The sequence below is a fragment of the Thamnophis elegans genome, chromosome 11 (assembly GCF_009769535.1).
Source record: "Thamnophis elegans isolate rThaEle1 chromosome 11, rThaEle1.pri, whole genome shotgun sequence".
In the NCBI taxonomy this organism is placed as follows: Eukaryota; Metazoa; Chordata; class Lepidosauria; order Squamata; family Colubridae; genus Thamnophis; species Thamnophis elegans.
Window position 1 is genome coordinate 4,094,050 of NC_045551.1, and position 22,725 is coordinate 4,116,774.

General features: G+C 40.1%; 1 protein-coding gene across 1 annotated transcript in view; it reads right to left on the reverse strand.

The window, feature by feature from the left end:
* The window catches only part of HMCN1 (hemicentin 1), a 264,205-nt gene that overhangs the window by 94,357 nt on the left and 147,123 nt on the right, over window positions 1-22,725 (reverse strand). The window contains 11 exon segments of the mRNA XM_032226793.1: window positions 1,858-2,061; window positions 3,048-3,198; window positions 4,393-4,538; window positions 5,781-5,894; window positions 8,401-8,574; window positions 11,203-11,394; window positions 12,859-12,945; window positions 14,320-14,433; window positions 15,097-15,264; window positions 17,012-17,293; window positions 19,913-20,074. Coding sequence (XP_032082684.1) covers window positions 1,858-2,061; window positions 3,048-3,198; window positions 4,393-4,538; window positions 5,781-5,894; window positions 8,401-8,574; window positions 11,203-11,394; window positions 12,859-12,945; window positions 14,320-14,433; window positions 15,097-15,264; window positions 17,012-17,293; window positions 19,913-20,074 — 1,794 coding nt within the window.

Here is a 22,725-nt window from a genome sequence, read left to right on the forward strand (position 1 = left end):
TAAAGCCCTCCATGGTAGTGGATCTGGGTACTTGAGAGACCGCCTACTGCCAATTACCTCCACGCGACCTATTAGATCACATCGATTGGGCCTCCTCCGAGTTCCATCTGCTGGTCAATGCCGACTGGCAACCACGCGGAGGAGGGCCTTCTCGGTGGTTGCTCCGACCCTATGGAACGATCTCCCCGTGGAGATTCGTACCCTCACCACCCTCCAATCCTTCCGCACAGCCCTTAGAATCTGGCTATCCAGTCAGGCCTGGGGCTAAGACTGTAACCCGCCCGAATGTATGAATGTTGTGTTTTAATTATGTACTGTCTTATTTGTAAAAAGTTTGTTTCCCCCTTTCCTTTTGGAGTGTGAGCCGCCCTGAGTCCCCTCAGGGAAAAGGGCGGCATATAAATATAAATAAAACTAAAAACTATATCAGGAAGAGGAAGATCAGCTTAAATCCGTGAATGCTGGCTGGGGAATTCTGGGAGTTGAAGTCCAGACATCTTCAAGTGGCCAAGGTTGAGAAACACTGGCTTAAATGTCATTATGTCAAGAGTAAGAAAGCTTCATGGCTGTACACTGAACACTGAAAATAGGTCTATAATACAGCTCTAATTGATCACAAGCTGGGTTCTTATGGGCTTTCACCATTATTCTTAATGTCCCTAGGCTTTGAGCAAGCAAAGCAAGTAGTAATCAATAGAATAAGGGACACGGAGTTCCAAGAAGAACTAAATAGGTTGCCTCTCCACAGTAGGGACAGAATCAAACATGGAGTGTGGGAATCGGCAAGATATCTAAATGACCTGATCTCCCCAAAACAAAGAATAGCTTTCTTCAGAGCCAGATTTAACATTCTCCCTTCAGCACTCCTCCAGGGCAGGTATAAGAGAACACCTATAGCAGAACGGGATTGTATATGTGGCAAAGGAGAAGTGGAAGATAATTCACATGTTCTATTACACTGCCAGCTATACAGAGCTTGTAGGTCTGCATATATTCTCCCCTTATTAGAGAGATTGCCAGGGAGGGCAGACAATTTTTATCTAGGCTTCCTCCTCCAGGACACTAACCCGGTTACCACGTATGCAGTGGCAAAGTTTTGTGCTGCTGCAATGTCCATAAGAAAAAAATTGGCTACAGTATAGTACCATCTTGTACCAATTATCTGGACATACCTTTAACAATCTTTGGACCATAATGTTATTATCCACGTTTAATGTAGATACTTTTAATTATATTTTAAAGTTAGCATTTTTAATATAGTGTAAAGACAAATGTATATTGCTGGTCTTTGACCGTAATAAAGATCTTACTTACTTACTATATTCATATCATTGTTTGTAAGCTACCTAGAGTCACTGTGCAGAGAGCAGAGAGCTGTACAAATTTTCTAAATAAATAAAAATATAAGGATATTCAATTGTTATGACTTCCTGATTCTGACAGTTCTTTCCAGAGTTCTCAATGCCATTATAAGCACAGGCAACATATATGAATTAGTAAAATTTTCTCCCCACGAAAGAGGAATGCATATATCCAAGAAATTCATTAGTACCTATTTATGAATACAAAAGCTTTTAGAGGAAGTCATATTGCATTGCTTGGACCAGGAACTTTTAATAATGCCAATGAGGAGCATCCATTTTCAACTGCATTCCAGAGAATGGGGAATATTTCATTCTTACTTTAAATTAAAATATTTATTGCAAGGGTTGTGTGGGTCAGAGCTACTATGCTTGCAGTGTGCATTTTGGGCAGGCTATTTAAAACACTCAAGTGTATGCGGGGAAAAAAAATCCCAAAGAATAAAAAAGAAAGCATTTCATTATATTCATAAATATGAAGCTGTTTAATACAGACCTGGAAGTATCAGGAGTTTATCGCTGGAACTCAATGGAAAACCCTCTTTATACCATGTCAGTACTGGAGGTGGCACAGCATTAGTTTCACAGTATAAAGACAGAGGATTGTTTAAAACCACATCTTTGGCTCTTCCTCTTTGACTTCTACTTAGCACATTTCCATCTTCCCAGAATCCAAATGGTTTTCGAAAACTAGGAGGAACTGTAATATATATAGGCCTCAGATTAAAAATGAAGAATAAGTATAAGGCTTTTCCAACCTTCATCACAGGAAGTATTAACAAATTTAGTGATTCTTCACCCTCTCAAGTTACAAACATTTATCCCTTCATCCCATGTACCATCTCTTATCTATAACAAATCCATAAAGTTATCATTCTTTCAGTCCTATTGTCAGGTCTGCAACTATGTATCTGTTAGGATCTTTGGCCTCCCACACTTTCTCTTATTTCATTATGCTTTCCCATTAGTGTAGTAGTTGGGAGGGGGGAATAGAAAGGAGTAGGATTGTGGAATGTATTGTTGTCGTTCTTTTCTAGAAGACCAAGGTCATCTTTTGTCTCCGCACCTTTGTACCTGACCGGAAGCAGCTGGGTGGAGACGCAAGCGTGGAAGAAGAAGATTGGACCATGTGATGGATTTGTGGGTGTGGGGACAAGATCATGAACTTTTAACTGGGTGGGATTATGATGTAATTTCCAGAATTGGGATTTACACAGATGTGCTAAGATGTCTGATTTATTAAATTGGAAATTTAAGGATCGTTTTGCCTTGGACTCTGATTTAATTCTACATGATACTTGGAACGCTGAAAGCTATTATCAGTAGAAAGTCCATAGCCAAAAGTAGCAACATATCTTATTTTAACCTTGATCAAATAAACCAACATTGCTTTTTTTGTGTCTACTTCTTACATTCTTACTCTTTAATTTATTCAAATATTGTTGTAGGATTTTATTTCTCTTTATTTTTTTCTTTGCTTCATTGCACAGAGCTCTTCAAGGCCTTTTTCCTTTTACATTTTTTTTTCTTTTCCTGATGACAGTGGTGAGGGTCTGCCTCCCCTGCCTCCCCTGACTGGGAATAAGTAACTATTTATAAATTTATAGTAACTATACAGAAGTTGTGATTATCAGGTTGGAGAAGACTTATCTCTATAAATACACCAATGAATAGTCAAAGCAATACCTTGTATACTGACATCGAACTCCAACTCATCCTCGCCAGCTATGTTTGAAGCAACGCAACTATATCGGCCAGTGTCAGATATCTGAGTTGCTTTAATTTGAAGGATGCGTCCACCACCTTGGATTGTTAGATGATCATCTGATGTAATAGGCTGTGGGGTAATTATCCAAAAGGATACCTGAGCATTTTTTACAATGTACAAATGAAGTGTACACAGGTATGCATAGTTCATGGCCACTTAAGCCAAACTCAGCAATGCATTGTGGCCTCTCTGCTTTGGCAAGAGATTTGATCCCCCTCCCCCACAAATCAAATTCTATTTTATAATTATAAAGCAGGATCAGATATGAAATATCTGTTTCTGACAACTTGGAACCATCTTCTGAGAGATGTTAGAAACAGATCCATTTCCCTTATTTTATTGTAGTATTACAGAGAGAAGGGTACATCTAACTGGTAAGCCACACAAGGATTACAAGTTATGCAATATGTACAGATTTAAGGTTCTTTTTTCTATTGAGTCCATTCCATAATTGAGAACATTGCTAAGTTATACACTTTGGCTGATTAGTAAGTTAAAAATATTTAAGAACATAAAATATAAAGACATTTGTATTATAGTTTCCTTTACTTTGTCAAAAGAATTAAGACTAATGTCCCTATTAACTTACTTGTTATTCATAGTTATTCTAACAATTATCAAAGGGCAAGTTTTGAAAAAAAAATTACATTACTTAGAATTTCTAAAAAAAATATTACTTTTATTTATTTATTCAATGTTTGTAACTGCCTAAAGTTACGTGGTTTGAGATGAATGAATGAATGAGGCATGTTCTCTTGTTAGTTTCAATAAAATATTGTCAGCCAAAAATAATATTCCACATACCAAAAGATTCAAGGAGAGCAAAAATATGAAAAGTGTATGGAATATAAGTGCTAACTAGGTAATAAATAATATGAAAAATACTTTGCAAGTATTAAAATGCTGATGTGGAAGTGCCCAAAAAAAAAAGAAATTCAAAATTGGAAAGAATTGCATTGCCTAACTAAAATTGACAAAGGCAATCCAAAATTGCAAAATGACAAAGCAGAATGCCATGGATACTTCAACAACCTGCAATTCTAAAATTGTGTTATGGATTATTGTGTAATCCCACGACAAGATAGATGGCAAATACATTTAACAAATAATAATAACTGCTGGAAGAGAACAGGACTTCCTATAGCTTTGAAACATTGTGTTTTGGAAAATTTGAGACACTGGAAGAAGAGACATCGCTATAAAGAACTTTCCTGGTTTCTCTAAAACAAATATTTGCTGGAAGAAATTAAATTTATGACTGGCCTGTCTATCTTTGTACCATCTGATGCCAGCAGCAGGAATTGCATGGACTTCACATTCCAGGGTAAGGCTGTTGTTCACTTTGATCTTCACCTCTTTAGGGGACAAGCCTAATTCTAATAAATCACCTCTATTTATCGTAGGAGGAACTGCCAAAAAAAAGATAAATATAAAAATAAAGCCACCAAACCAAAATGAGATTTCTAATTTTGACACTCACAATGTTGTCGGGAAAAAAGGCATAGGTAAGTTATAGCACATCAGCAATGGTTGACCTGCTTTTTAGGCCAAAATCACATCAGCAAATTGCTTATTAAGTCACACAGCTAAGTAGCATTTGTTGGTTAGTTACACACAATAATTCACAAAATAGGCAAAAATGTAAGTAGACCTGTAAAGTCAATTCAAATAAGCAAACCCTTCACTGGGCAACATAAACTGAAGGATGGATGATGATATGGTATCATTAATTTCTAAGCAAACTTGAAACTTACACAAGAGGATGGAAATTGATAGAAGATTACAATCAGATATAATAAACAAGAATTGCATTAGCAATAGCAATAGCAGTTAGACTTACATACCACTTCATAGGGCTTTCAGCCCTCTCTAAGCGGTTTATTGCTCCCAATAATCCGGGTCCTCATTTTACCCACCTCGGAAGGATGGAAGGCTGAGTCAACCTTGAGCCGGTGAGATTTGAACAGCCGAACTGCTGAACTGCAGTCAGCTGAAGTAGCCTGCAGTGCTGCATTTAACCACTGCGCCACCTCGGCTCATAAGTTGAATTGGCATTCTGTCCACCTATCAAGTCCTTCCCAAGGATCTGTGGATATTGTCCTGAGATATGGAGTGTTCCTGCCATTTCAAGCAGCAATCAATGGGCCATTATCCTGTCTACAAATCAGACAGTGGCTTTTCATATTTCTCTTGATTTAATTCAGCTAGGAAATCTGTTACTATGGGGAGGGATTTATAATTTCAGGAAGCTGGCCTTTCAAATATAGCCTCTTTTATCCAGCTTTTCAAAGCAGGCCTTTGGGGGGGGGGGGAATAACATGGCTAACAAGAATGCTTAATCCTCATCCCGCTGAAAATTCTCAACAGTAACCCCAATTATTGTGAAGAAATAAATGTTTGTTTGTTTTTTCAATTGTCTAGCCATACAGCCACTTTCCTTAAAGTTATTCAAAGACTCTTATATGCAATGAAACATCTAATTTGGCTTCACCATCATGATATAAATGCAACAAAACAAACAATGGAATATATATACAGCATATGCTTAGAAATAAGCAACTAAGGTAGACGTTGTATAAAATATAAAGAGATGGTAGAGAATCAAACAATACGTTATAAATTTCAGCAAGAAACAATGCTTTAAAACTTACTATAAACTTTCACCTCATAATGTTTTAATGTTTCCCCTGCTTCATTTGTAGCTATACAAGTATATCTACCAGTATTGTCCTCCTGGGCATTCAGAATCTGTAAAGTTCGACCACCTACAGAAAAGGATAAAAGTCACGTTAAAGTTTCCCCAATTCCCTTTGTTTATTTTCTTCTGAATTCAGCAGGAACTGTATGAATTTAACCATTGTCCCATTGAAAGAAAGAACGCCAATTATTCTGATTTCAGAACACGTTAAAACTGGAGTTTAGTCTAATAACGGCAGCAAGACTGTTGGTGGCGCAATACTGGAAGAAGAAAGACTTGCCTACAATCCAAGAATGGACATTGAAAGTCACAAACTTAGCCGAGATGGCTAAAATATCGGCATATCTTAAAGATCACTCAAATGAGAGATATAAACGAGACTGGAAAAAATGGATTGACTATATACAAAATAAATACGGGACCAAGAAATTCCAGTTAGCCTATGCTTAAGATCAGAAATGATTTAAATTGTTTAAAGTTGGTTCAGCAAGAAGAAGCTAAGGTAAATGTAGAATGTTATTAATTTTTTTTATTTCTTTTTTTTCTCAATAGAGTTTAGAATGTGTTTGTTAGAAATCCATACCGTGTATGGGTTCTGGGAAGTCGGGGGGGGGGAAGGTGGAGGGGGGTTGGGGGAGAGGGTGGAGGGAGGGAAGGGTATATATTAGGCTAGACAAGAATTTGGTGGTAAACTAGAATTATTTTGATATACAAGAAATTGTACTTCGATGTCTTACTGATTGAGGAATGATGAAATGTTTGCCTTAAAAGAAATAAAACTTTTGAAACACACACACAAAAAAAACACCTGGAGTTTAGGAAAGAACTCTAGAAAGAAGCAGAAATAAAATGCCTTTTCAAATTCTAATGCTGGATCATCAGCATTCTAATTATGCCAAAAACTGAAAGAAATTGAAAGGCCCTTCCAAGTTACGTATTCCTTGTTCCCTGCCTGTGATATGCAAGTGAACTCCATCACTTCACACAGAAAAGTAAGTTTTTCAAGCCATTGTTACTCTGGTTAATAGTAGGAGACAAAGCCTAAGATCTGGTACATTATTAAGTTCCACACATGGGAAGCCAAAATATGCAAATTTATCCCCAGCAATTATGATAATTGTAATAGTCAATCTCTATTCAGTCATCTTCAGAAAGTATACCGAAGATTATTTATAAATGCAAAAAAATGGGATAGAATTTCTTTTTTTTTCTTTCTTCTTTCTTTCTTTCTTTCTTTCTTTCTTTCTTTCTTTCTTTCTTTCTTTCTTTCTTTCTTTCTTTCTTTCTTTCTCTCTCTCTCTCTCTCTCTCTCTCTTTCATTCATTCATTCATTCATTCATTCATTCATTCATTTAATTTCTATAGCAATAGCAATAGGACTTAGACTTATATACTGCTTCATCGTGTTCTACAGTCCTCTCTAAGCAGTTTACAGACTCAGCATATTGCTATCAACAATCTGGGTCCTCATTTTACCGAGCTTGGAAGGATGGAAGGCTGAGTCAATCTTGAGTTGGTCAGAATCAAACTTCTGTCAGAGAGAAGTGAGATAGCCTGCAATACACTGGTGGGTTTCAAAATTTTTTCGAACCTCTTCTGTAGGTGTGGCCTGCTTTGTGGCTTGCCAGCCATGTGACTAGGTGGGAGTGGCTTGCTGACCATGTGACCAGGTGGGCATGGCCAACTTGTAAAATGTGGCAAAACTCACTTAACAACGCTCTTGCTTAGCAATCAAAATGTTGGCTCAGAAACTTTGGCATTTGAAGCACGCAAGTCTTAAAGCTGTCAAGTTACAAGACCCTTGCACCCCTAACCCTTTAGAAAAAAAAAACCCCAGAGGTGTTCAAACTTGACAGCTTTAAGACTTGTGGACTTCAACTCCCAGAATTCCTCCTCCAGTCATGTTGGCTCAGGAACTCTGGCATTGAAGTGTGCAAGTCTTAAAGCTGTCAAGTTATAAGACCCTTGCACCCCTAACCCTTTAGGAAAAAAGAACCCAGGGGTGTTCAAACTTGACAGCTTTAAGACTTTAAGGTTTAGATAGGACTCTTAGAGGCGGGCAGGGCAATTGGTGAGCCAGCCACTCAGTGAGCGGCGGGCGGGGCAAGTGTGATGCAGACAGGCAGGGGGAGGGAGCTGGAACCGGTTCTAAATGGCACTGTAGATTTGTGGAACCTCTTCTATAGAAGAGGTTAGAACTGGCAGGAACCCACCCCTGGCACGCACACACAATTGTGGCATGCCATAAGAAAAAGGTTAGCCATCACTGTCACAATATTAAACTTAGGGAAATAATGTTAAAAAACACCCCAGGGGTGTTCAAACTTGACAGCTTTAAGACTTGTGGACTTCAACTCCCAGAATTCCTCCTCTCGCTCTTCATCTTGATGATGTGCGGACAGGCAGAAGGAGGGAGCTGGAACCTCTTCTATAGAAGAGGTTAGAACTGGCAGGAACCCACCCCTGCTGCAATACTGCATTCTAACCACTGTGCCATCACAACTCTATAGCCACCCATTTCAATCCAACTGATTCCAAATTTATTTTAATAATAGAGGCATTCAAATAATTACCTGGCAAAACCCGGATGTTCTTATTTGACTCTATCGGAGCTCCATCTTTCAACCAGGTGATTGTGGCTGGTGGATATGAGTAAGCCTCACAAACTAAAGAGGTTGGGTTATTTAAGATAACCGTGGCTTCTTCGGCACCTCCGTCATTACTTGCACCCACAATGGACGGAGACACTGAGCGAGTTCAGGGGGAACAAAAAGAGCATCGTTTTAAAATAATCCTGATAATTTTGGGTATCATTTGTACTTTTAAAGGAACTACTTATGGGGAAAATATCTGGCCATCCGATATACCTGCATCTTAATCCAGGGGCACAGATTGAGCAAATTAAGAGCCAAAATATATATGACACTTGTTTCCCAGAGGCTGGGCTTCATAGCAATAGCAATAGCAGTTAGACTTATATACCGCTTCATAGGGCTTTTAGCCCTCTCTAAGCAGTTTACAGAGTCAGAATATCACCCCCACAGTCTGGATCCTCATTTTACCCACCTCGGAAGGATGGAAGGCTGAGTCAACTTTGAGCCGGTGAGATTAGAACCGCTGAACTGAAGATAACAGTCAGCTGAAGTGGCCTGCAGGACTGCACCCTAACCACTGCGCCACCTCGGCTCTATCTGTTGAATTTTATTTATTTGTATTTATTATTTATTACATTTATGTGCCTCCTGCCTCATTTTACAAACTACTCTGCAGAGTTGACCTCAGTCAATCAGAACTAGATCTCCTACTAGGTTAAAATCTATCAACATTTGAAGGAAGAATAAAGTTTAAGCATTTTAAAGCTCCCCATTGATTTCAATTAGTCCATAGTTATTTTCTTTTTATGAAATCCGTTGCTTTGAGGAGGGATCGGGGCAACTGAATGGGGCTGAGCGCTTACTGGCTAGATGCTCTTCCTGATGCCTATGCAGAGTTCGCAGCAGATATTTTCTCTTTGCACTCTGATAGAGAATAGCAATGGCAATAGCGGTTCGACTTATATACCGCTTCATAGGGCTTTCAGCCCTCTCTAAGCGGTTTACAGAGTCAGCATATCACCCCCACAGTCTTGGTCCTCATTTTACCCACCTCGGAAGGATGGAAGGCTGAGTCAACCCTGAGCCGGTGAGATTAGAACCGCTGAACTGCAGATAAGTCAGCTGAAGTGGCCTGCAGTACTGCACCCTAACCACTGCGCCACCTCGGCTCTTAGAAGCACTTAGAAGCACTTAGAAGCACTGCTTTAATTCAAACCACCGAAGCTCTGATCTTGCACTCAAATAAAAAAGACAATCTATCTTGAAGCCTCAGACTCAATTTGATCATCAGAAAACAATTTTTTCCTTCTTTTATTTTTTAAAAATAATTTCTTATGTTTATAATTCTTATTCTTTTTTTTATATACGCTCATTTAAAATGGTGAAGATGGGTTTTTTGTTTTTTTTAACAAGTTCATTGATGGAACAATCTAACAATGACTTTTTAAAACAAGTTTCCTGATAGCATAGTGAACTGTCTATGCCAAATGAGAGGGAAAATGGGACTTTTTTTTTGGAGTTTATTTATTTTCTTTTTTTTCAGAAGTCCAGGTTTTTTAAAAAAAACGAGGCTCCATCAATCAAGGAATATAAGGAACACTATCCAGGTAGAATATTACGTTATCACTATCACTGAAGTGAAGGGAAAGGACTATTTTACACAGGAGAGGTAAGCAGCTGAAAATCTTTTGGTGGGGGGCAGGGCCGGATTTAGATGAAAAGAGGCCCTAGGTTATTCCACTTATGAGGCCCTTTCACCTCCCATTTTTAAGTTTGTAAATTACATGAGAGACAATAAAATACATCATAACTGTGATATATATCAATATATATCAATATATATAGCTGGCCTCCCGACGGAGGGCGGCTCTGCGCTGCGGCAAAGGCAGCGAGGCCAGCCGCCTCCCCTGCTGCGCTCAGCTGCCCGGCTCGGCCCCCTCCCCTTCACCTGCCTGGCCGCTGGTGGGCTCCGCGTCAACGGGGCGGCTACTGGGAGCGGCCGGGCCTCTCGCCCGACCGCTGGTGCCGGGAACGTGGGCGGGCTCCCCAACTGCCGTGGCGCTGGAACGATCTTAACCAATACATTTTTATGTTTGTTTATTAGTCATATGCGTAGAATTTCTCCTTATTTTCGGTTCAGTGTTTTAGTGTTCACTGTTTTTAGAATAGTGTAATTTTAATTTTGCTAACAATTTGAATGTAGGCCCCTCTTGATCTTGAGGCCCTAGCCTGAAGCCTAGTTAGCCTATAGGAAAATCCGGCCCTGGTGGGGGGAATTTTAGGTGCTTGGAAGAGATTTAAGTAACACAAATCTTTTCTTCATTTTTATAGAGGGAGAGAGAAACAATATCGTATGAAAGACTATATATCTGTGTGTACGAAATTTTGGGAAGATTCTTGGAAGTTGCATATAATCCCTAAGCCTTCAGTGACTTGGAGACGGCAATTTTGGTACTTGCCAAAGTGATAGCATTCACACCACTGGTGGGTTTCAATTTATTTTACTACTGGTTCGCTCGTGCGCATGTAAATGGGCAGGTGGGTGGAGCCTCCTGCCGCCACTACTACCGGTTTGCCCAATCCAGGGCAGAATCCCACCTCTGATTCACACTACTTCCCTCTTCCAACGCCTTAGCACCAACCCTCCAAAGTTTTATCAACAACTTTGCAAATTCAGATATATATACATTATATATATATATATATATTTTCCAATCCGGGCAGATCTATCCACTTCAAAGGATCCCCAAACACTTCCATTTATTACTCAATAAATCTTACCAAGTACATTAACACTGAAGCTTTTTCTTTTATCTCCAGCTGTATTGGAGGCAACACAGGTGTATCTCCCTGTGTCAGCAACTTGAGCATTTGTAATTTGAAGAAAACGTCCAGTAGACATTAACTGATAGCCGTCATACTGTAGAAATGTTTGCCCATCTTTCAGCCAAGTGATCTCTGGAATAGGATTCCCTTTTTGAGGAAAAAATACAAATATTGATAATTGAATTGTGAAAATTGAGGTGGCCCTTTAAAATTTTCTTCTTTGTTAAGTCTTTAAAAGTAAAGCATAAGCAGGTAGGCAGGAAAGATTGAGTTGGTGTGGGCAAGCATGCACTTGTGATAGCGCATGCACCAGTGATGGGTTTCAAAAAGTTTTAGAACCTCTTCTGTAGATGTGGCCTCGCTTTGTGGGAGTGGCTTGCCGGCCATGTGACTGGGTGGGAGTGGCGTGCCAGCCATGTGACCGAGTGGGCGTGGCCCACTTGTAAAATGTGGTGAAACTCACTTAACAACGCTCTTGCTTGGCAACTGAAATGTTGGCTCAGAAACTCTGGCATTTGAAGCACGCAAGTCTTAAAGCTGTCAAGTTACAAGACCCTTGCACCCATAGTCCTTTAGAAAAAAACCCAGGGGTGTTCAAACTTGACAGCTTTAAGACTTGTGGACTTCAACTCCCAGAATTCCTCCTCCAGTCATGTTGGCTCAGGAACTCTGGCATTGAAGTGTGCAAGTCTTAAAGCTTTCAAGTTACAAGACCCTTGCACCCCTAACCTTTTAGGGGAAAAAAACCCAGGGGTGTTCAAACTTGACAGCTTTAAGACTTTAAGGTTTAGATAGGACTCTTAGAGGCGGGCGGGGCGATTGGTGAGCCAGCCACTCAGTGAGCGGCGGGCGGGACAAGCGTGATGTGGAGAAGAAGTGGGAGGGAGCTGGAACCGGTTCTAAATGGCACTGTAGATTTGTGGAACCTCTTCTATAGAAGAGGTTAGAACTGGCAGGAACCCACCCCTGGCACGCACACACAATTGTGGCACGCCATAAGAAAAAGGTTAGCCATCACTGTCACAATATTAAACTTAGGGAAATAATGTTAATATGAAACGTGACAGATGTGGCAAAAGAGGAACAATGTTGCACAGAGATGTTTGTACCCAGACGACACACTGTTTAAGGAAAGATTGAATTGTTTATTTTTGTAACTAACAAATAATAAAACTCTTTTTTAAAAAAAGAAAGAAAGAAAACCCAACATGATATTCTATCTCAGAGGAAACCAGAAGGCAATATACGATACTTTGTGGTGGTGTACATGTGTACGCACTATATATAAATCATAAATACATGCTTGTTGCCAAGCGTATGAATTTTGATCATGTGACCACAGGAACAAGGAGAGAGTTGTAAGCATGAGAATTGGTTGTAAGTCACTTTTTCAGTGCTATCATAACTTGTTAGTTAAACAAATGGACGTAAGTTGAGGACTATCTGTAGTAGCACCACCCAGAAGAAGGGGGGGAAGAGAGAGGGGGGAGGGGGGAAGGGAAAAGGGAGAGAATGAATGAATATGAATGTTTACTTGCTTAATATCATAGCCATCAATCAGCTTAATGCTGCAGCCAAATCAGCTCTAACGAAGAATCGACAGAAACTTACCTGTGACTTCACATGTCAACATAATGCCATGGCCTTCTTTAACTTTTATATCTTCCAGTTTATTTTCTCCTACAATGCTTGGAGGCACTTTTACATTGTCAAAACAAACACAGAAAAGAATTGTGTAAGAATACAGGGATACAAAAGGGTTGTATATTGATTTGCATCCATCATCCCAAAATATCTTTTTCCATTTTCAAGAGCCATGTCTTCAATATATATTTGGTCACTTGTATACTGTTGCTCTTTAATTTCACTGTAAAAATAGGACAAGCTGAATATATCGATAGATAGTAGAAATCCACCGAAGGGAGGAGTAGAGGGACAGAAGAAAGAGGGGTAGAGAGGGCGGGAGAGAGGACGGGAGGGAGGGTGAGAAGGAAGGGAGGGAGTGTATCGGGAGAGAGGAGTGGTAGAGGGGGAGGGGAAGTAGGGTAGAGGGGAATGTTGGAGGGAAGAAGGAAAGTTGGAGGGGGGCGAAAGAAAGGGTGTATGGAGGGTCGAAGAGGTACATTGGGTTTCTATTTTGGGGGGTATTGTTGACAAGAGGAATGGCTATGTTTATTGTTTAATGTTATATGGCCCCGGTTATGTACAGTATATATGTGACTGTACGAAATGAAAATGGAAAATAAAAACACATTTACAACTAATAGATAGGTAGATAGATGATAGATAGATGATAGATAGATAGATAGATAGATAGATAGATAGATAGATAGATATTGATATTGATATTGATATTGATATTGATATATTTGTATGGATCTTGTGTTGTGGTGGGCATGTGAGAATGTCATGGATTGTCATAAAAGTACGTGAAACCTGGAGCACATCCATTTAAAATATTGAGCCTGAAGTCAGATGAGACTTTATAGATAGTTTCAGATGAAACAAAGGGGCATAATTTACATATGCTTTTCCTTGTTGTCTTGGTTCCTGGAATGAATAGTATTGCTTCTTCTTTTGAAAAAGTCACAAAAGTAACTATTTAAACCAAGAACACTTATATATTCTTAGTGGATCTAAGATCCTGCAAGATATTTCTTTTTCTTTTCCTGCAAGAACAACATGGCTGCTTCCACTGGATGATATAAAATGCAGTGGATTTACAATATTATGTCCATTATATGATCAAATAAGATTGCGTGGGGGTACTAGGTGTTTTTTTAAAAAAAGAATAGTTATTAAAATTTGAAGAATTTGCTGGGAGGAAGGAAGGAAAACACATAACTACATTCTCCTGTTTTTGATACTATCATTTTCCAAGGAACATAAAGCATCCTTCTGTTTTACACTAGAACAACTGCCAACTTATATTATCCAATTAAGAAAGCTATTCATTGCCTATATTATTATTTTCAGTCATCTCTTCAATTTCTAAACATAGGGTCTATAAACTAGGGAGGGGGGGCGGAATCCAACACTTCAGCTTTTTTTAGATAGGTTTGATATACTCACCTAAAACTGAAAGTTCAAAGTTTTTCCGGACTTCTCCTGCAATGTTAGTTACTACACAGATATAATGACCCGCATCTTCCATTTTCACCTGCATCAGACGTAACATCCTGCCACCTAAACAGAAGAGCCATGAAGCTTGCATATTATAACAAAACCTAATTCTCAATTTTGACTTATTGGTGTAGAACCAGAACAAAATGAAAATTCAAAATAAGTGGCAGCCTACTGAAATCTTCTGTGGAATATCGTGACCCGACAAATGCGCGCATGACAAAAGCGCGCCGACAAAACCGCGGCGCTAAAACCGCGATGTCATCAGCGCGCCGACAACAGCGCGCCGACAGAAGCGCGATTTAAGTTAAGGTAAGGGTTAGGTTTAGGTTTAGGTTTAGGGTTAGGGTTAGGGTTAAGTTTAGGGTTTCGAATGCTCTTCAAGGGCTGCCCCATGTAGCCAAGTTAAACCATGATCTAAGATTTAAATAGTTCTCGGCATCATATTCTAATGCTCTCCACAACAACAAAATAATTCTTTGCAGAGAGAGACAATAAGGCAGTCATGCCTGAATAGCTTAAGAGAGTAATATTTTACATGCAGAGTAATGACTCCCTTTAACTGATACCACATATTAAATCCTAAATATTTCAACTTAGGGATAAGCCATATGTTAATTTTAACAGTGTCTTTCCATGTGATTGTTTTATCAAGCATACTATAGAATATTTTCTCTGGTTAACCATAAAAATAACATCATTTCACTTTAATATGCCCCCTCTTACCTGATAGGGTTCTCAAGGAGTTACTTAAAGAGACTGGCTGTCCATTCTTTAACCACATTGTTGATGGATGAGGAATTCCTGAAGATTCACAAATCAGGGTGACAGGGCTTTTCTCCACAGCACTGACATTTTCTGGCTGCCCCAGATTACCCACAATTCTTGGGGGGACTACCAAAAAGGAGTAGCAGATTAAGCATTATTCAGTGATGAAGGAAAGTCAGCTACATTTATTTAAAAGAATTTAGAAACAATCCTATGCAACACTGAGGTTTCTATTACAAAGTTCTCCCTCTCTCTTTCTGACTTAAAAAAATAGCTATAATTCCTTTTTTAGTGGTAATGTGGACTTTTTGACACAAAGAAATTGGAACTTAGTGGACTAAACTCCTTCTAAACTCTGGCTGTAGAGATCTCTTAATTGATCTCCACAATGTTGCAATATAAACATCAAGTGTCTTTTTGCTGTTGAAATAATTAAGCAGCCCTAAGTCAAACTCTGAACAAATTACTAGTTAGGGTTGAGAAAGCCATTTTTGTTGTTATTTGGGGAAAAAAATGCACTTTCTATCTCTTCTGCTTCAATAAGGTGAATAATTTAATTAAAGACTCTATTATAATTCTGCACACAGTGGCTTATCTGATGAGAATTGAAACCTTTGTGCAGAATTGCAGTTCTTTTCTGCATTAGTATTAATTTTATCTGCCCCTTCAATCACTCTCATAAAGCAAGAGGCAAAATCAATTGTTCTGCAATACTTTAGCATGCCCAGCATAGGTAACAGAATATTGTGTTACCTATACACAGTATAAGCTTCTCCAATGTTATGGTGTTACTTATTGGGTTGATTCAATGCTTTTTCTTTTGTTTTTAAGCAACAAAATGATCCAACATATTGGATCATACATATTACTTTACTCAGGAGCTGAAAGATCTTATGAAAGTTTACATTCAATATTTCAAAAAACTCTGAATTTTTGCTAGGTTTTAATTAGGTTTTCTGAATTAGATTAAAAACCTATCGCTTGAAATGTATCAAGAAAATCGTGTGACAAAAGGACAAACACAACAAAGTGAAAATAATAAAGTATGGTCTCTTACATATTGCTTTAGTTACTATGTTTTGTGTTGTGGCCCAGCAGGAGCCGTTGGGGCTGCCACCAGACTCCGACAGCAAGGGGCCCTATGAGTCGGCTCTGGAGGATGTGGAGGACCCTGGACAGGGTTCCGACTCTGAGCAGGGCGCAGAGAGGCTGGTTGGCCACCAGGAAGTGCCTGAGCCTTGGATGAGTGGGGAGAAGACAAGGGAGTATGAGCCTGAGGTCAGCAGTGAGTTGTTCCTGGATGCCCGGCACCAAAGAGCTAATAGGCGTCAGGAACAGTTGCGCAGTTACAGGAGGTAATTGCACTCATCTGGTGGTCATTAGGCTCCTCTCCAGACTATGAAAGGACTGCTTGTGCACACGCCCTTTTTGCAGAAGTCAATGCAGGAACTAATATCGGAGAACATTATTGTGAGCTTGGCAGGCTGGATTGCTACCAAGCCTTATCTGTGCCGGTTTGCTGCCAAGGACCTGTCTGTCTGTTAATTAAATGCCGTAACTTATCTTTGGCTCAGAGTGTGTATTGGTGTGGGATGAGGGGGGTCAGAACAGTTTTGTAAGCCACCCAGATTGGGTGTCTTGAACATTAAGATGGGTAGCATAATAAATAAATAAAGCTATACTTTTTTCTTTTCTGTTGTCTTCATAGTGCATATATTTATAACTACATATTAAGCCATAGCTGCTGCTTTTGTGCTACTTAGACTAAATCAAATTATACAGCTGTTCCACGGGTAGCAGAACAGTCCATTGCTTTCTTACTCTGGACATGCACCTTTGTGTATTTTTTCTTACACAGATTTCCTTCACTTACCATGAACACTCAGGTCATATTTCTTGTCAGTCAGTCCTGCCACATTCACAGCAACACATACATAGCGACCAGTGTCCGACACTTGTGCACTTTTAACTCGAAGACCATGCCCTTCCTTGAGTATTTCAACTCGTCTTTCATTGGCTAACAGTTGACCATCTTTCATCCAGGTGACAGTTGGCTGTGGAATGCCATCTGCTTGGCATTCAAGTGAAATATCATTCCCTTGAGTTACAATGACATCCGATGGTATGTTCACATTGTCCAGAATAGTTGGACGAACTGTTCAAAGAAACAATTCAGGTTCAACACTTTATAGCTCCAAACTCTATGAGACATAGTAATAAGTGAATAGAATTCATGGCTGTATTTATTTTTGTTGACCAAGAATCTAATCATTCTGTTGAGAGTCTTGAGGGAGTACAACAATGGTGGGTTTTAAAAAAATTTGGAACCTACTCTGTGGGTGTGGCCTCCTTTGTGGGAGTGGCTTGCCGGACATGTGACCTGGTGGGAGTGGCTTGCCGGAAATGTGTTTTCTCTCTCTCTCTCTCTCTCTCTCTCTCTCTCTTTCTCCTTCCTTTTGTCTCTCTATCCCTTTTTTATTTTTTTTTCATCTCCCTCTCACACTCTTTTTCTTTCTTTTTTCTTTTTTCTTTATTTATTTCTTCCTTTCTTTCTCTTTCTCTCTCTCTCTGTGTCAGTCTGTGTGTGTGTGTGTGTGTGTGTGTGGCAGTGGTGGGTTTCAAAAAATTTGGAAGCTCTTCTGTAGGTGTGGCCTGCTTTCCGGGTCCACTGGTGGAACCTCTTCTAACTGGTTGGGTAGATTTGACGAACCGGTTCTACCGAACTGGTGCGAACTGGTAGGAACCCACTTCTGCTAGATAGCTAATACCCAAGAAGGCAATTATTAAGCTAATGTTGGTAAAACTGAGGATGGAAAAACCGAGCTTAAAATATAAGGCTCAGTGAAATGAAAAAATAGCTTGTTGTGTGTGATCAGGGATTAAGCTATATTGAATAGGAAGGAGAAATACGTGAACCTCTGCTGCTTTTCCCTGGAAGGGAAAACAGAAGCACAGTTTCTTGTAAAATCAATTTAAGTTATATGAAATGGATTCTCTCTCAGCCAAAGCTGGACAAAATCACTACTGCATGCAGCCCCCAGGACTTCTTTCACAGCCTTCAAAACACCCACTGAGAACCTGGGGAAAGGAATGAAATTCAATGCACAGTTGGTAAATAAAGTCTGCGTAAGAGAAGCCTACATTTCTTGAACTACTGAACATGTTTTTTAAAGGAAAAAAAATTGGAACCTCTTCTGTAGGTGTGGCCTGCTTTCCGGGTCCACTGGTGAAACCTCTTCTAACCGGTTCGGTAGATTTGATGAACCGGTTCTACCGAATATGTGTGAACTGGTAGGAACCCACCTCTGGAGCACATGTGCAAATGGCACCATTGCCTCAGCAGGCCTTAAAGGTCATGGAAAGTTCCTCAGGAAATACCCAATGTCCATCAGGTGCCATCCAATGTCCTTGGAAGACCTCCAAGAGAGGTGAATAACTGTTTCTGTACCTTTTTACTGTTTTTGAACTTTGTTATGTTACCTAGAGTGTGCCAGTCCTTTTGGGTGATGAAGTAGACAACGTAGCAAATATATAAACATGAGTCAAAATGTGTTCAGGATTTCCTCTTGCTGAACAAAAGTGTAAAGCCTATTGAGGCAAATACATGGACTTTATTTCTACCGAGCCACATCTGAAACCGGAAAAAACCCTTTTGAAAAAAATCCAGCTCTTTAGAAGTAGGATGGAGGGTCCATTTCAGAGGTGGGTTCCTACTGGTTCACACCTGTTCGGTAGAACCGGTTCGTCAAATCTACCGAACCGGTTAGAAGAGGTTCCACCAGTGGACCCGGAAAGCAGGCCACACCTACAGAAGAGGTTCCAACAATTTTTTGAAACCCACCACTGGTCCTTGGATATGATTATTCTACACTATCATGCTCATATTTATAAAACTCAGTGCCTCTGTGAAAGGTAAGGATGACCACTGCGTTTGTGGTGCAATCAGAACATTGTGTGTGTTGAAGTTGTTTTAACACAAACCAAAGATGCCTTTTAAAAAACAAGTTTACATCATATTCTTATGCATGCCAGGGCTGTGTGTGGGGTAATTTAAGGTGGTTCTGACAAGTGTCGTCAGCATTTTCATATCCGGTCACATGGGCGGCAAGCCACTCCCATCCGGTCACATGGGTGGCAAGCCACTCCCACAAAGGAGGCCACACCCACAGAGTAGGTTCGAACAATTTTTGAAACCCACCACTGGTCCATTTGTATTTTAACACTAAGGTTAACTCAAATTGAACTCATGTCCTGGTGACTATCTCAGCAATGATATAGTTGTTGCCACAGTCATCTTCCTGTTGTCACCCTTCTGCTTCTGAGACTTTCTTTTTACAAATTACCAGTCTGGTTTACTGCCCTGAAAGTTAATGGTGGCTGTTCTTCTGAGCATTAATCAATTCCTAGCCAGCTTAGCTTTAGAAAGCCAGCAGGGCAGTAAAATACCATCACCAAGAGGGACATCTCTAGTGGGGACATAAGCATTTCAAAGTGCAAATCTAGTTTCTACATTTCTGTTAAAAGCAACACCAAAAATATGTGTGTACTTGCACTGTGCCTACATAGTCCCCATCTCAAAACTAATACTGGGTTCAGGACCGTCACAGTATCAAGGAAATGCTTTTAAAAATCCCTCCAACTGCTATTAGAAGAAAATGAGAAACTCAGTTATTGTTTTCCTGACATGTGGCATGTTTCGTTTGTTCCAAAGCTCATGTGTGAAGGTCTTATATACTATTCGTTTGCAAACTGAGAAACGTTGCCAGCGACTTACCATATACTAACAACTTATATTCTTTCTTTGTTATTCCAGCTACATTTGAAGCTATGCATGTATAGGAGGCTGAATCTGAATTTTCAGCCACAGAAATTTGAAGTTGTCTTCCTCCAGATAAGATTCTGACTCTCCCTGAAGGATCAACTATCAGTGGAGAACCTACAAAAGAAATACTCTCAAATAAAAAGAAATAAATATAAAATATGTGTACACATTATTCGGAGTCTTTGAAACCAGAAATGCATTATTTGGATAATCAATTTAGTTGAATAACTCAAGGCATAAATTAGCTTCAACTTCATGCACAAACAGTTATTGTGTTCCTCTCTTTCCACAGTTGAAAAGCAATAAAAGGCACACTTAATCAGAGCTTCCTATTATGTATGTCTGAACTGGGAAATTGGATTAATCACAATTGTTAGTCTATCTATGAAAATGAGCTGTAGCTTCACCGTTTTTATAACATTTATGTACCATTTCCCAACATCTCAAAACAATTTAAACTAAAGCAAACTATAGTTTCTGTTGTGGCCCAGCAGGCGCCATTGGAGCTGCCACCAGACTCTGACAGCGAGGGGCCCTATGAGTCGGCTCTGGAGGATGTGGAGGATCCTGGACAGGGTTCCGACTCCAAGCAGGGCGCAGAGAGGCTGGTTGACCACCAGGAGGCGCTTGGGCCTTGGACCAGTGGGGAGGAGACAAGGGAGTGTGATCCGGACATCATGCATTGGAGCAGTGGAGAGGAGACAAGGGAGTTGTTCCTGGATGCCCGGCAATGGAGAGCTAATAGGCGTAAGGAACAGTTACGCAGTTACAGGAGATAACTGCACTCAGCTGGTGGTAATTAGGCTCCTCTCAAGACTATAAAAGGAATGATTGTACATACACCCTTTGCAGGAGTCAACATATTCACTAATGTTGGAGAACTCTCGTGGCTAGCTTGGCAGGCTGGATTGCTGCCAAGGTTAGTCTGTGCTGGATTGCTGCCAAGTTTAGTCTGTGCTGGATTGCTGCCAAGGTCCTGTCTGTGTGTTAATAAATCCTTGCAGTATCTTTGGCTCGGTGTGCTTTGGTGTAGGATGAGGGGGGGTCAGAACAAGTTTCCTAGTTAGATATGACACACTAAGCTATGTTAAAACTAGGTTAAGTTTAGCACCTCATCTGAACCAGTCCAACCAATAGGTGTTGTGCCTATTCCACAATCTAAACAGGTTGCTCCAATAATATTATTTATATCAGTAAAGGCTATTGTGCCCTCTCAATACAGAATTAAATAAATTAACTTCCCCCTCTGTTCTATAAACAGAGATAGGTGGCATTTTGGCAAGCAATTATTCCCATAATAGCATCTCTTCATCTTGCCCTGACTCCCTCGTAAGCTATCCAGAGGTTTCCTTAAGATAAAAAATAACTAAGTTAATAATTAGTCTTCTTCCTTCCATACAAATCTTCAACTTGTTTTGGGCTGCCATGTGTTTCTATTAAGATTTTATGTAGGGGAAACTAGTAGCTGTCAAGACCTATTAGTACAATGGTCAGCAAATAGTGGAATAGAATTCTTTATTGGCCAAGTGTGATTTCAATTTTCAATTTCAACTTTAATGGATTTGTATGCCGCCCAATCCTGAAGGACTCTGGGCAGCTTACATAAAACAGTTTAAAAAAAACAAATACTAAAAAAGTTAAGATACAGAACAGAGCGAATTAAAAAGGACACAACATACACTCAATCTTAATGGGGCTGAAGCTCAAACAAGATCAGCAGCCCCAGGCCTGCCGGAACAGCCAGGTCTTAACAGACTTTCGGAAGGCCGAGAGAGAAGGGAGGGTCCAGCTCTCAGGGAGTAGATCGTTCCATAGGGCCGGGGCAGCTACAGAGAAGGCTCTTCCCCGAGGACCCACCAGACAACATTGTGTAGTCGACGGCACCTGGAGAAGGCCCACCCTGTGCGATCTTATTGGGCGCTGGGAGGTATGTTGCAGGAGGCGGTCACGGAGCTATCCAGGTCCTAGGCCATGTAGGGCTTTAAAGGTGATAACCAGCACCTTGAAGCGCGTCTGGAGACCAATGGGGAGCCAGTGCAGCTCACGGAGGATAGGTGTAACATGGGCGTATCTAAGTACACCCAATATCGCTCGCGCGGCTGCATTCTGGACCAATTGTAGTCTCCGAACACTTTTCAAGGGCAGCCCCATGTAGAGCGCATTACAGTAGTGATTGGACACACAAGGAATAATAGTTTATTTGATTACCTCTTACCCATGGCTAAACCTAATAGATAAAAAGGGGAACTGTGCATATGGACCATATGATTAATCACAGCTTTGTTGCATATTTACTGCATGGGGAAAAGGAAGAACAGTTTGGCTGCAGGCAAATGCAGGGGACCCATTCACACTAGAATGTCTTAATGTATTCATTCTGTTCCAGACATATTTCCTCTTGGCTAGGTCAGCTAAAGTGTAACCAAGTCTCATAAGCATCAAGTGTTACTTCCATTACACTTTGGACAATGAGACGTTGGCTCAAATTCAGGGGGATACATTCTATAAATTCTGCCTGAATTATGGCATCTTTTTTTGCAAGGATCATCTGGTTTCTCTGGTTGTCTCCAGGCGCATGTGCTTGCACAGACAGCACTTCTGCCAGCAATGGGAAACCCGTGTGCATGTGTACGCGAAGAGAGCTGCAATGTGGCCCTTGTAAAAGTTGCAGCTGCTTTAATGCTTCAAAAAAAAACGACACATTAATTTACAATGAAGCATCTTTTCTCCATGCATTTAATATTCTTAAAAGGCAGTATGCAACC